Below are 15,731 nucleotides of genomic sequence, written 5' to 3' on the forward strand. Positions count from 1 at the left end.
GGTAAGGCCAGCATTTTTCACCACTCGCTGTGGAAAACTCTTAAGCAATAAAGCCAGAAGCACCCAATTCTAACTCATTGTACCTACTGCTTTTCGAGAGTAAACTCTCTTCCGGCCTTGGTCTGCTTTTGAAAACTTTTCAAGTCCCTTTTAATTGTAGTTTTCTTTCCAAAACTTTATAACTTATCTGTGGGAATGTTTGTATAACCACTTTATCCCACTATTATTACCAGATATTTTTGCTAAATTTCTTTAAATTTAAACATTTCATCTATTTATCCTTAAATTTAAACATCTCATCTATTTATCCTTTATGGCAATGCAGTTTCCTCAAGCTATTTCTCACACAATCATTTGGCTTGCCTGCTGTTCAACATAAACTGCTTTACCTTTAAAAGTGGGTCTGCATGTTCCAGATACCAACCGGCGACCGCGTGACCTGCCTCGTGGTATGCCACAGTTTTCTTCTCCTCCGGCTGCAGAACCTGGGTTTTTTTCTCTAAGCCTGACAAAATAAAAACAGAAAACCAAAACCACTGCTTTAGTGAAAATGACATAAAAAGACAGTAATACAATACTGCCTTATCCAAAAGGTGATTTAGAGATTAAGATGCTTCCAATTATCCAAAAATTACCAATCAAGGTAACAATAAAAGCAAAAAATCAACTTCAAAATACGCCCAGCTAAAGCAAAAACACAGTTACTATCCTTACATCCAGGCCCATTTTCCTCCTAACTCTCCCACTCTTTTGAGTCACATATTGTTTGGGGAAATAATCAGAAATGCAAAATAAAATTCAGCACTTAGATCAACTTAAAACATATGCAATTCATAGAAAACAAAGAAGTCTGGAAAGAACTCACTGCTCAGTCTAAATATTCAGAATTATCAAGCACTGGGTAAACAAAGATGCTTGCCATGAGACACTGCCTGTTTTCCGTTTCTGATGGAAGGAAAACGATAGTAGGACTGAGCTAAATATCTGAAAATACTGACTCAGTCAAGCCAATGCTGCAGCACCCAGCACACTCATCAAACAGCCCAAGGGGTTCCAACAGCCAGACAAAGCAACAGAAGGGTAGATCAGAGATGATTAAGATGTGCTGGGCTCATGTGTCAACTACAGAACTGAAGGACACCTAATTCAAGTGTGATTCTTCTCTGGCTTGGATAAACGTGGGTGCTGAACCTTGTATGCACCTTCGTAATGTAGAAACTAACCACACAGTCTGTACTAATACAAACCATCACACCATGACAAAAGTAGTTTTGCTGTGTTCAAGATAACTCACCTGAAAGAATTTCTCAAGCGAAAACATATAAAAGAGTCTAGAAGATTTAAAAAGAGCACTATGTTCCCAGTGATACAGTGTAAGACAAGTGTACACCACAGTTGGGAAGTATATCCCAGGATAGGAAATTGTAGAGTGTGTATAAACAAGCCTTTGGAAAAGCTTTGTTTTCCAAAAATAAACAGTTCTTACTTAACTGAGAAAACAAGACTTTAAAAAATTTCCCCATAATTTATCACAGGAATTTTTCACTTTCTGTATATAATTACGGAACAAGGGTTGCCCATGGCTGAGCTGTGAACAGGTAAACACCCACTCACTTCAGAGGAAGGCCTTGTACTCTATCTGCCACCCTGTTCTTTCACACTCACTTTGTTCTAAGCACTCATAGCTTCCCCCCAACCTAAAAAGCCACAAATATGCAGTTTACACATCTCTATAGTGATTTATTTTGTTTAATTCTACCTACAACTCTACCATCTTGGGTCTCCTTTGGGTCTCTACCTCCTGGATGTCCTTTAACAAATGTCTAGAATAAATGGTCTAGTCATTCATTCAATAGTTATTTAGCGCCTAACCCAGACTGAGCACACTGCTGTTCTAGCTCTAGATCCTCACTGGAATCTCCATTAATCTGGCTTTGTACTCTCTAATCAACTGAAACTATCATGTCAAAAGTCACCAAGAACAGTCTCACTGCCCAACCAAAAGGTCATTCTCCCCACATCACTTGATCCTGCTGACAACTCTTCCTGTATAAACATGCTCTCGCTCTTGTCTCCCTTCTCCTAAAACCTCCTGGGTCTCCTTTAATGGCACGTCTTCCTGGTCTTAAATGCTGATGCACCTTCTGGGCCTGTAGCACATAAGCAGCTTTAGTGACTTTGCTGACTTTCCTCTTCTCTGCTACCAAATATAAACATTTGGCAATGCTCACTTTGTGGGGCCCTGCTCCTTCCACCAGGCACCTGCTCCCTGAGCCCTCTCATGCACCACAGGAACCAAAGCCTATGCTTCTGCAGTGTGCCAGAGTTCCATGCAGACACCTACAATCTCAAATTCAGCACATCTCATTTTCTAACAAACCAGACACCTCAGAGCACCCCATTCTTCTTGCAAGTTTTCTGGCTGTCCTTTTTTCTGCTTGCTCTCTCTCATGAATGACTACAAGGTTCCTTGCCTCCAGATGCTTCCCTCTTCTTTGGTCAGACTCATTTGCCTAAACAATAACTTACTGCATTACTTAGTGGCTCAGGAGAAAACCCACATTAGTTCAATAGTGGCTATAGGATACTTAAAAAGTCCTTGAGCTTAACATTCAAGGCTTTCTAAAATCTAGACTAAAATACCTTTTTCCAACTTTGCCTTATTTCCCACAGGAACTTGAGCCTGACCAGTTTACTTTCCCTCCATGAAACACAGGGTGTAACACTGCCATCACCAAACCACCTTCTGTTCATGCTACTTTCACACAGTATTCCATTTATCTATTAATCCAGTTTAAATCTTCTTCTGTGCAGACTTTCTAAAAGCAGTCTTTTCCCTCTTTTGAATGCCCAAGTTCTCGAATTGCTAGTTTCCTTTTTATGAGTATCAAGCTGAAAACTCTCTAGAAAGCAAGGAAAACACTGTGCTGGTGTGGTGAGCATTTCCTGGTTAAACAGTCATTGCAATTGTTTATCTATCACCTATATCTAGTGCAGAGCACATTTAACTCACGTGATAGAATTTTTGGAAACAGGAAGGTTGTGAGCATTCACAAGAAAACTGGATTGGTGTAATTCAAGGGAAGGCTGCTCGCTGCTCGCTGCTCGCTGCCTGTGTGAGAGCGGCAGTGCATGCCTGCTATCTCAGACTCACCCAGCACCTACACCATCATTGCCATGCAGGCCGCATAGGAGGACAGGAAGCTCACAGCACCAAAGGAAGATAGCAGGTACATGGTGAGCCCCAAGGCTGGGAAAATATATACTTTTGCTTCTAGATCTAGCCAAAACAGAGAAATCCCTGGCCTCAAATTCATTTCATCAGCCTTCTGACTTAAGTTACATTCAGTTGCCTTACCACCAATCACTCGTTCAATTGCTTGTTCAAAGTGTTTCTGGTTTATGGAATCTGAAAGGTGTCTCGCAGCAATCAAAGCAGCTTCATTACAGACATTGGCCACATCAGCTCCTACAAAATAAACATACAGAACAGCATACCCACCAAATATGTATAATCAAACTGATTAGTCACATGTTATGGACAACCAAATCCATAGTCAATTTCTCAACCAGCAGAACTAGATAAGAGTTTTATGTAAATATAATTTAGTGTGATTCATAATAACCCTGAGGTATTCCAGCATTCGATAACAGCCTGGTACAATCCTGGCCCTTAAACTGAGATGCAAGTATTCGTAGTAAATAGATAATTATAGGCAAATATTTATCTTTACAGATAATATGCTCGTATAACAGCAAATTAAGATTGTATTTAAAAATTCCCATTAACTTAGTTCCACCTCTGCTTGGAATGTGATTTATGTGGATATTATACAATATGCTAAAATATAATGAAAAACAAACATTAAAATAACCTAGTACATTCAGTTAAACAATACAAGTCAAATATGAAACGTGCCAAATGCTTTCTAGATCTATAAGGCTCTTTGAATTCACTTTTCAGACAGAGTATACGGTAATGCAATATATGTACTCAATAAATAAATATTAAAACGTTATAAAGTTCAAAGACAAAAACAAGTAAAAAGTAAAAGTAAAAACGACCCCTGGGACGTTTAAGATGCCAACCTTCCTCTGACCATACTGTATATAATCTCATACTTTTCAAATGTTCCTTTTTATTCCATTTTAAGTTTAGAAGAGGGAGATAGGGAACAGCAAGAAATGATCACATTTTACATTTAAAAACTCTTGGAATAAGCGCCTTAAAGGATGCTCAACATCACTGGTCATTAGAGAAGTAAAAATGAAAACCCTGAGACACCAGTTCACATACACTAGTATGGCTATAGTCAAAAAGGCAGACAATAACAAGCATTGGCCAAGATGTGAAGAAACTGGAACCCTCATACACTGCTCATGGGAATGTAAAATGGTGCAGCCACTGTGGAAAACAATTTGGTAGTTTCTCAAAAAAGTGATTCAGCAATTCCACTCCTAAGTATATAACCAAGAGAAATGAAAACATAAGACCACACAAAAATCTGTACAAGAATGTTAACAGCAGCAATTCGCAATAACCAAATGACAGAAACAACACAAATGTTCATTAAATGAAGAATGGATAAATAAAATGTGGTATATCTATACAATGCACTATAACACGGCCATAAAAAAAATGAAGTTCTGACACATGCTACAACATGGAGAAACTCTGAAAAAAATCAAGCTATATAAAAAAAGCCAGGCACAAAAGACCACATGTTATATAACTTCATCTATATGGAAGTCCAGAATAGGAAAATCTAGAGACAGAAAGTAGATTATGGGTTGCCTAGGGCTAGGAGTAAAGGGAGTGACCACTAATGGGTCCTTCTGAGGTGATGAAAATGTTTTTAAATTACAGTGATTGGCTACATAACTCTGTATTTAGTAAATATACTAAAATCTATTGTATACTTCACACACAGGTAAATTTTATGGTATGTTATCTTAATAGAGTTGTTTTTTAAAAACCCAGATAATTTCTGTAACATTTATGGATAAAATGATCTGCTGTTAAGAAATTCGTCGCAAATTATCCAGAGACAGAAGGAAGAGGGTGAGCGTATAGGTAGGGTTGGACATGACGTATGAGCTGTCCCTAAAGCTAGGTGATATGTGCGGAGGGTTCTTTACACTATTTTCTCAATTTCTGTTTTACATTTGAAATTTCCCATAATAAAAAGTAAACTATATACTTAGGAAGCCCCAAGGTGAGAGGTAACAACAAAGTGAACTGATATCTGCTAATTGTCATTGATTTAAAGGACTTATAAACAGAATAGCAGGTTACATTGCACTCACCCGAAAACCCCGGAGTTAAGGATGCAAGTTTTCTTGCCAGTTTCTCCTTTTCCAAGGCACTGTCCAGTTTCAGTGGTCTGAGGTGAACTTTGAAAATAGAGGCTCTTCCTTTTATGTCCGGTGGTCCTTGAGAAATTATTTTTAAGGTAAAAAAAATAATGAAACAGTGATATCCTCATGAAAACTGGACTGAACTCTGTGAAAATCATCTTACCAATAAAGATTTGCCTATCAAAGCGGCCTGGCCTCATCAGTGCAGGGTCTAGGATATCTGGTCGATTGGTGCCTGCCAAAATGACTACATTCGTTGTTGTGTTAAAACCTAAAAAATAACAAAGATGCAACCATTATTAAATAACATGGGGCAGAAAATAAGTGTGCCTGTTAAAAATGTATGAATACTATAGATATACTGCTGCTTAAAAATTTTTTTTGCTTTCCATGCCGATAGGGCTGTTGCAAACATAGTGAACATTCCTAAAACCCGCCGGGCTTTCTGTAAGAAGTGTGGCAAGGATCCTCTGTATGTGCAGGGAAAGTGGTGTTATGACAGGAAGCAGAGTAGTTATGGTGGGCAGACTAAGCCATAAAAAAGTTAAAAATACAAAGAAAATTGTCCTGAGGCTTGAATGTGCTGAGCTCAAATGCATATCTAAGAGAATACTGACTATTAAGAGATAGAAGCATTTTTAACTGAGAAAAGATAAGAAGAGAAAAGGCCAAGTAATCCAGTTCTAAGCTTCATATTTTGTTTTATTATAAAAATAAAATCTTGAGGATATGTTCACTTCAAAACTTTTTTCAATTATCTAATGCTTTTTAAGTCACAAACATAAATGATTTTTCATATTATTCATCTTGTCCTTAATGTTAATATTAATCATATACAACTTAAAATTTTAAGAACCAATTTTCTAAAGATGAATTACCAAAAGATTTTAATTTTTAATTAGAAAATTAGATTATGTTGTCAATTTTAAAAATGTTTTAAAATCAGTAAGATTAAATTTGCAATTTGCAAATGATGTGTTTAAACTCCCTGGGCCACGTACAACCATTTGCATATTTAAAGACAGGTATCAACTTCCACCTCCAACCTCTTCTCCAGGCTCAACTTGTTCGGTTTTATTGGCCATTCTCAAATGTCAAGGCCATGGCCCACTGAGCCTTCACCCTCAGGACCCTGGCATTAAAAGAGTTCAGGTGCTGATTTTCCCCAAATATGGTTCTCAGATTTAAACATGTGGAACTACACCTGGACTGATGACTGCAGAGTGGAGGAGGAGCTATAATTTCTGATTTTGGATTCTATATCCACTCAGTAATGTAAACCACTCAATAGTTGGCACTGTGCCTCCCCTTTCTGAGCATCAGATAGCATCCACATATCTTACAGCAGGAAGGACGTGACACATCTTAACAATTGGCTTTCCAAAAAATAAAAAAAAAATGCTGACTAATGTGGAAAGACTGATATTCTTTTAGTAAGAGTATTCAAAATCTGCCAAATTCACACTTGGTTACACATGGGTTTTCATGATGCTTCAGAATCATAAATAGTTGTGAGATGAGACTGTAATTCTTTCATGAATCATTTCACCAATTTTTCTCTCATTCAACACCAGGTACAGATACCATCTTAACACCAATACTAAGTTATGGCAGTCAAGAATATTTTGCTATTATCTGTACTGGTATAAAGAGCCTTTAAAAGGGCTGTTTGTTTTAGAAAATGCCCTTTTTAATTTTTTTGGTATTTAATATCAATATAAGGATTCTTCTTTTAGATATAATATGTAAAATAATTAGTGTTTAAAATACAAGACTTGAATATTCACCATCCATTTCCACAAGCAACTGATTGAGTGTATTCTCCTGCTCACTCTGGCCCCCAAAGTTGCCTCTTCCTCTCTTCCTTCCCACGGCATCTATTTCATCAATGAAGAGAATGCAAGGGGCATTCTTCCGAGCAAGGGCAAATAAGTCTCGGACCTAGATAAAAATATAAACACTAAATGAGTCACTTAATGAGTGAATATTATTTATCCTCCTAATAAAAAATTAAGATCAAGTCTCTTTTCCCACAGGAAGACAATCTTTTTGTGTTAAACACTTTATGGTATATATATTAAAAGTTACAAGTAGCAAAGAAGTGGCAAGTGATGAGTAACTTGGCAGGTACTGATTTAAAGTGAACAAATAAAATCTATAATCTCATAAATTATTATATATGTAATAGGTACTAACAATACCTTCAATTTTTATAACATCAACAAATTAATACGACATAATTTTGGCCTACAAAAAGATAACATAGTTGTGCTGTAAACTTTATATTCTGTTTAAAAGTTCATACTACTCCGGTTCAAATTTTGTGGCTGAGGCAGTTATTAACAAGCAGAGACTTACTAAAAGATCTAGGCAATACACAGAAAGACCTACACAAGTCCACTCAGCGATCACCCCAGCGTGACCAACGGTGCCCTCAGCCCTGCTGCAACAGGAAGCAGCTGTGAGGTCCCTGAACTCATATTCTGTCCCACTCAGCATGTCCCCCCATGTTTAGGCCACTAATTTAGGTGGAAGAAAGAACACCTACCTCTTTGCTTCACCATCAGCTGAGAGTTCAAGGTCTCACTCTATCACCTGCCCCTACTGAGATTGAGAGACAAACTCCCCATGCCTCATAACCTTTTTACTTCACTCACCAGAAGTCCAAGTCTCCCGTCATCCTCCCCTGCCTTGACTTCTGGGGTTTTCATAGCTATACTGCGCTGAGCACATCCCCTAACGTAACTCATGTCCCTCTACAGCCTCCTCTCTGAACTCCAGATCTGTGATCAACAGACCCCCACCCCCTCAAGCTCCTCCCTGAATACTTCCTTCACCTCCTTGCCTGAAGTGAAATTTGGCTGTCCCTGAAAACTCTCAATTTGAAGGCTTTTTACCTTTCCCTCCAGACCAGGTGGAGCTGGGGTCTACCTCATACCCCCTTACTACTGCCCAAACAATTCTGCTTGAAAAACCCTTACTCATTGAGGCTCCTGCCATGAGGCAGCCATTCTAGCCTTCTCCTCCCCCACAGGCACTATTTGCTTAGTGTCTTCCACATCTGTATAGATCTTGGTATCTCAGTTGCCTGACCCACCTCTTCAATGACCTTTTGCTACACTCTGACATGACCACCACTGCCAAGGTTCCTCTAAAACAACCAGCCTCAAGCAGCCTACTCTCTGACTGCTCGCCCTCTAGCCAGTCTGGCCTGCCCACGTACTTAAGCACCTCCCACAACCAATTCTTCACCTACTTCTGAGCTCTCCAGCCCATTAGGCCCACTGCTTTCTCACAATCTATAGCTTCCCTTGGGTCTTCAATTTCCTCCTTGATTATACTGTAGTGACCCATCACTATAAACACTCAACTCCTCCATGATCACCTATTTTTCTAAGACTTATCTGCCTTACAAAACCGATATGAATCCACCAACTCTACCTATCATAGTTCATTTAATCTAAAATGCCAATAACAAATGGTAAGACCAATCCATCATTACTATACCTGCCACTGAGAAAAAAATGCTGCCAACTGTTAACACTGTTACTAATTGTAGTTGTATTGTTTAAAAATTACAACAGCACTTTGCATTTTACAGTGCTTAAAAAAAGTCAATATTTTGACATTAGTAAAATATACAAGAGTAAAAATTTAAGTGTTTAAAAATTAATCCACATTCACACTTCCTGATTTCAAAACTTATTGCAAAGCAACAGTAATCAAAACATTGGATTACTGATATAAAGATAGACAGGTCAATAAAGTAGAATTAAGAGTCTAGAAATTTATCTATCTATGCTCAAGGGTGCCAAGACCAAAGGGGAAAGTACAGTCTTCTCAACAAATAGTGCTGGGGAAACTGGATACAGACATGTAAAAGAGTAAAGTTTGACTCCTCTCTCACACCAGATTAACTCAAAATGGATCCTATTAACTTGAAATGGATCACAGATCTAAATAAAAAAGCTAAAACTATAAAACTCTCAGAAGAAAACATAGGAGTAAATATTTATAGCCTTGGACTTGGCAACAGGTTCTTTGTTATGACATTAAAAGTATAAGCAATAAAAGAAAAAAAAGATAGATTGGACTTCATCAAAATTTAAAACTTTTGTGCTTCAGTATCAAGAAAGTGAAAAGACAATCCATGCAACGGAAGAAAAGATTTTAAGTCATATATCTGATTAGAAGTTAGTATCTAGAATATATAAAGAATTCTTACAACAATGAAAAGATAACTCAATTAACGGACTGCAATTGCAATCCTGGTCAGGGTGAGGGAAAGTGGGCTAGAAGTCATAGGCTTTGCTGAGGTTTTGCTTTAGAAGAGTGTTCAAGGCAGTGTATGGTAATAAGTCACTCTATGGGACTCGAGTAATGGCCATATTTACCAAATCTCCATTTGGAGGAAACAAGGTAGAAGAAGGAGAAAGCTGTATCATCAGAATAAAACGAAAGACTTACTCTAGCTGGACCCACACCAACAAACATTTCCAAGAACTCAGATCCACTAACGGTGATGAAAGGGACGTTGGCTTCTCCAGCTGTGGCCTTAGCTAGCAGTGTTTTCCCAGTGCCTGGAGGACCAGTAAGAATGGCACCCTTCAGATATAAAGAAAAAGAATATTTAACTATAATTTCAGAAAAGTAAATTGTATATCCATAAATAATTCCTAGGTATAGATCTGTTTATAAATTTTAGTGATACACTCTAAATATTCCTTAAACATTTGAACTATGGTAGAATACTTTTATATTAGTAAGAAGAGTAAGAAAAAGATTATTAGAGCCTATTGTTTTTAAAACTTTGGTAACAATGTGAAATCTTAAATATTTCCCTTATTTGATAAGATTTTTAGTTTTACTTTTTAACCTAACAGTATATAAAGGGTGACTTAAGCTAAGAAACTATTAATAAACCAGTCGAGGTTTACTTAAATAATTCAAGGAGACACAAATATCACACTCACAATGTACATTTTGCTTATTTTTTTCCCTTTAAATTTTCACAAATGAAGTAAAAATCTAATGACCAATGGCGAATTTAAAAAGAAAAAAAATGTGTTTGCTTTACAATATAATTAAATTGTGGAGATGCCTAAGTATGATGTGAACAGGTACTTAACAGCAAATTATAAAATTATATGACTTTTTATCCATATAAGTAGGACATCAAATTAAGGAAATGATGATTTCCTTTACAAAGGATTCCTTTAAAATAAACTTTATTAATAGATTTTTTTAATTATTTAAAATTTTGACTCATTTACTTTATGACTTAAGCTGGCCCTGGGAATACAAAAATGAATAAGGCCGGCCCATCGCCAGCAGTGAGCATAGGGATATCTGCTGGATGGAAGGAAAGTGGGAATTAGTGCTGGCTGTCTCTTCACTGAGTTCTGTGCCATGACTCTCAAGTGCCAGGTCCAGGCAGACGGTCCATTCATACCTGCTGAGGGAGGGACAACTTGGTGATTGCAAGAAAAGATACACTCAAGGCACTACGGCTGCTGAGAGATGGGGTGACTAAATCAGACTGGAGGTAGAAGGAAGGCAAATCAAGAAAGGCTTTCAAGAGAGGAGAACACAAATCTTTTTGGAAATTATATACACTACATGCAAGAAGACACGTTCATACAGAACAAATGACCCAAAAAAGGCTCTTGAGTTAAGCAGAGACCAGTAAGCAGAGACTAGTAAGTTAAGATAGAAGAAGGAGGACAACGGCTACTGTATAATAAGTAATCAAACTTCATAAAATTATAACTTCAGAGATCAAAAAATAATCCAAAAGATTTTTGGGTTAATAAATTGAAAATAATCTTATGAAAGTTAATTTTACCTTTGGGATTTTTGCTCCTAGGTCTTGATACTGCTTTGGGTTTTTTAAGAAGTTTACAAATTCCATTATCTCTAGCTTGGCCTCCTCACAGCCAGCCACGTCTTTGAACTTCACATCTATCTCATCCTTTAAGACCTTAGCAGTAGTTTCTCCAACACTGAAGAGTCCACCCATCCCCCGTCCTGTTCGACCAATACCAGCAGGCCCTCTTCGTATGGTGTACAGTAAGAAAGCAATGATGAGCACTGTGGGCAACATGCTCAGCAGGAAAGAACTAAAAAGAGAACCACACACAACAGTGACATATTTTTAAGGCTGTTAATCTTTGGTCTTTTTAATGTTTTGCAAGATATACTTTTTGATAATTGGTTGCGACATAATTGCATATTTTCTTTTTTTGTAAAACCTGAATATTCTAATATTTTATCTGAGGCACAAGGAGAATCTCAGTGCGTCAATATCACTCAGGAACAAGCACATAATACCAAAGAAAAAACTATTCTTAACACATATTGATATTTTGTTCCTATCCCAATAACCACCATTTATGCACAGTATAGACCTAACTGTGATTTACTATCATTATATCTGAGTTTCAAAGAAATTTCTTTAGAATTACTTAAAAATTTTACGATCCTGGTATTAGCCTGGGCAGAAACTCCAGTTCTCTTATTGAAATGCTTCAATTTATTCTGAAGAGATATCTTCCAAATATCAAATCCTTGTAAGTTAACACATATCATTTCAAAAGTCCTGTGTACAATGGCAATGAGTGCTGCACAGGCCACTCCGTGCAGCTTAAGACAGACTTGCAGGGGAACTGGTTTGCCCTCCAACCTCCTGTCTGCTGTAGAGGGACCTGTTGGGGAGTGACTTAAAGCCTAGAAATGCCTTCTGCCTTGTTTAATAAAGTCAATTTCAACCCAACTATGGGTATAGATATGTACTTACATTGGTTAATATAATGCAATTTAGTTTAACTTGCCCTAAGAAATTTAGACCAGACCTTGTACATAGTTTAGGTCAAATACAAAAACTAGGACTTACTGATTTTTCATCTTTTCTAATATTTTAAATTGTGCTATAGTAGGCAGCAAGAACCATGAAAAATTTACCTTTGGTTTATTTCTGGAGGGAAAAAAACATACTAACAATAAAAATGGTGCGATAAAACTTTTGTAATGTTTCAGCATCAGCCTAGAAAGTTAAATAATTATATGACAACCTTAGGGGCCAAGGGATATATCATATGTGAAACAATTTTAATAGCTATTTGGATCTAAATACTTCAGGTAGATTGTAGGTTTACACAAACTAAGACTCAAGAAAGTCCCTAAAACCGAGCAACACTATCAGCTCAATTAACACACTAGTTCTCCGTTGTTCTGCTCTTTTACAGAAAAATTAGATTTATTTCTATTTTTACTCTTGAATTAGTAACTCTATAGCAAGGCAGACCTTCTGTATTTAATGCAAATGGAGTAACTCCGGGAGAGCTACCTGGATGTACCGAATAAGCACTCAAAGGAAATATAACTCTCAAGGAGCTCAAAGACAAATGACTTGAAATCAATGGGCCCTTCTTGAAAGACTCAGACTTGTAAATAGCCTGACTGAAGACAAATAACCCTTAAGAGAAGCAGGAGTTCTGACAATAAAGGAAGAATTGCTTAATAATTTTGGAAAACTCTGAAATATAAATGTAAGTGATAGTTAAAAGGTGGAATGCTTCTCTTTGACATAAAAGGCTCTTTATGCTAAAATCCTACTAGAAGACAGTCATTGGATATTAATGTCTCAAACTACTGCTTAATCAAGATAAACACAAATGTGTAGAATATCAATCAGTTACTAGCAAAAACTAGTAAATTGCCAAAGGTTTAAAAAAATCCGGGCACATCAAGGCCTGTTTGGGAATGCAACGTGTAACCTGCCACCTGGTGACAGAACGGTGAACTGCGTAGAACACAGTGAACAGTCTTCAACATGTTTATATATTTGCACTGCTTCTTACCCATCACTTTCAGCAATGTAGACAACAGGTACCCGATTCTCCCCTTCTATACCCAATTCCTGCTGTAAAGTTTCCAGATTCCGCTCAAAGGTGTCCACACTGCCAATATTAAACCAGACGTATTGCTAGAAAAACAGAAAAACAAAATACCCTAAGAATGAAGGGGAGACAAAGAGTTTAATTCATTAAAGGATTCAACTTCTAAAGAATTTTTCAGAAATACTGAAAATTTACAAATTAAAAATTCAACAATAATAAAAGACTGGTTTTAATCATATGGTGATTAAGTTTCACTCAGTGGTTCTAAAGTTATAAACTCATAATAATAAAAAAATCTATTTGAAAATACAATCCTTTTCATAAATAAATATGCGTCTTTTACCTCTTCTCCATTTCCCAGCTACTTCTTTCCAAATTAAAAGCTAATGTGACATAGTAATAACAGCCAAAGTTTATTGAGCACTTACTGTCAGCAATGTTCTATTCTAAGCCCTTTATATACATTAATTAACTCAATCTTCAGAGTCACCATAAGGAGTAGGTACCATCACCAGGGGTGATAATCAAATCTAAACATTAGGAAAGCACTGTTACCCTGTTATCCTTCTATTCACTTGCTCTGGTGACATACTGAGGCCCTAGGGAGGGACACCTGAAGGGCCTGAGACAATGACTATTTTACTCCCAGCACATAAGTATTTCATATTATGTCAGTGCTTATCAGCTGAGTATCAGCCCTATTACTGTCCCCATTTCACAGATGAAAAAACCATAGGGGTGACTTCACTTACCCATGATTATACATCTAGTAAGAGTCTGGATCTGAAACCAAGCAGTATGGCTCTAGATCCAGAGATCATACCCACCATATCATACTACCTCTCTTATGTAATCACAAAAACACTAATCCTAACAACTCACATTTATGGAATTTTACTATATTCTAGACCCTGTTCCAGCACTCTGCATTAGCCACATTTTACAGCACAAAAAGACTTTATTCTTCTTTTAACATGCAACCACTTTAAAAAATATTTTATTAAACAAAACGGTAAGTCTATGATATAAAATTCAGACGATTGGGAACTATACACAGAAGAGAGCAACATGTCATCCCATATTCCTCCCACCAACCAGTGTTACTGAGTGGGGAATATCACTCTGGTATCTCTCTCCATGTATCTAAAAACAAAAGATGAAGAGTAAGTTTTATAATATAACATTTATTCTTGGTAAGTTGTTCACTGACAAAGCTACAAAATTCCTGTGGCTACAAGCCTCAAAACATATCAACAACAGATTAACTACATGTGATTGGAAATTCCTAAATTAGCACCTACTATAACTGGGCAATATGCTAAATGCATGACTCACATCACAAAATCATGGTGGACCAAGGACCAGCAGCATGGAGATTCTGGGAACAAAGTCTGGAGAAGACCCTCTAGGGATGGGTCCCAGCACTCCAGGTGATTCTTACGCACCCTGAAGTTTGAAAACCACCACTGACTTTCATGATTCTCATTTAAGCACTAAGCCCTAAAACAGTTTTACTGTTGTTCCCATTTTAGAAATAAAGAAACCAAAATTTAGAGGAGTTAGGCAGTACAGCTAGTAAAGAGTAGAGGTAATGTGAAGCTGTCTGTCAGATTCCAAAGCCTGTGCTTATAAAGCACGGCACACTAATTAATATCGCTACTTCATAAGTAGTAGGACACTAATATAAAGTCTCAATATAAAGTCTATCAAGCAGGCAATACATGTCCTCTGTTGAAAACTAAGGCTATACAAATATAAAGAAAACAAAAGCATCTACAATGTCAGCAACCAGAGATAAACACTATTAGCAATCTTGATGTCATTCTTTCAAGATTTATATAATACTCACTTTACAATCTTGAAGCACATGCACAATTTTGAAAAGAAATCAATGTAAAACCTTAACTGTAATATAAAGGAGAAATAAAAAGAAAGTAATTTATAATAAAATAGTATGAATTTCAATGTGCAAATGCTTGTGCCTGCCAGTATTAAATGTAAAAACTGCCCTTTGGAAAGAGTACTGTCCAGCGAGAGCCACCACTCCAGCAGGGAGGTTAAAGTTCAAGAGAAATGAGAAGCCCTAACATTAACCAGGAGGCCTAATGTAGACATTTATCTATTTCTAATTTTTCGCTCTATAATCAGTGTTTTGGAGAACATCCTTGTATAGTCATCTTTACATGCATCCTTAAGTATTTCTCTAGGATTATTACTGAAGCAAAATTACTTGTGCATGTGTACTTTCAAAACTGATATGTACACTGTCAAACTGTCCTCTTGAAAGGAGTGGCAATTTAATTCCCAGCAATAAAAGTCTGAGGGATAGTTCTAAGAAAAAAAAGTAGCATGGTTATTAATTATTTCACCAGAAGGTGAAGAGAATGGGGGGAAAAATAATTAAAATAACTTTCCTAAAAATGACTAAAATAGCCAAGACATATAAACTTCATGAATATTCTTATATTTACTGAT

The 15,731-nt window shown here is 36.9% G+C and overlaps 1 protein-coding gene across 3 annotated transcripts in view; it reads right to left on the minus strand.

Moving 5' to 3' along the window:
* Positions 1–15,731, minus strand: part of AFG3L2 (AFG3 like matrix AAA peptidase subunit 2) — a 34,845-nt gene that overhangs the window by 10,628 nt on the left and 8,486 nt on the right. For all 3 annotated transcript variants that reach the window (XM_011381331.2, XM_023523980.1, XM_023523979.1), the window contains 8 exons: positions 13,218–13,342; positions 11,204–11,477; positions 9,826–9,963; positions 7,146–7,299; positions 5,522–5,629; positions 5,308–5,433; positions 3,359–3,469; positions 390–505 (listed from right to left, as the gene is read on the minus strand). In XM_011381331.2, the coding sequence (XP_011379633.1) occupies positions 390–505; positions 3,359–3,469; positions 5,308–5,433; positions 5,522–5,629; positions 7,146–7,299; positions 9,826–9,963; positions 11,204–11,477; positions 13,218–13,342 (1,152 nt within the window). The remainder of the gene's footprint in view (positions 1–389; positions 506–3,358; positions 3,470–5,307; positions 5,434–5,521; positions 5,630–7,145; positions 7,300–9,825; positions 9,964–11,203; positions 11,478–13,217; positions 13,343–15,731) is intronic.

Source organism: Pteropus vampyrus, unplaced genomic scaffold (genome assembly GCF_000151845.1).
Source record: "Pteropus vampyrus isolate Shadow unplaced genomic scaffold, Pvam_2.0 Scaffold434, whole genome shotgun sequence".
Taxonomy (NCBI): domain Eukaryota; kingdom Metazoa; phylum Chordata; class Mammalia; order Chiroptera; family Pteropodidae; genus Pteropus; species Pteropus vampyrus.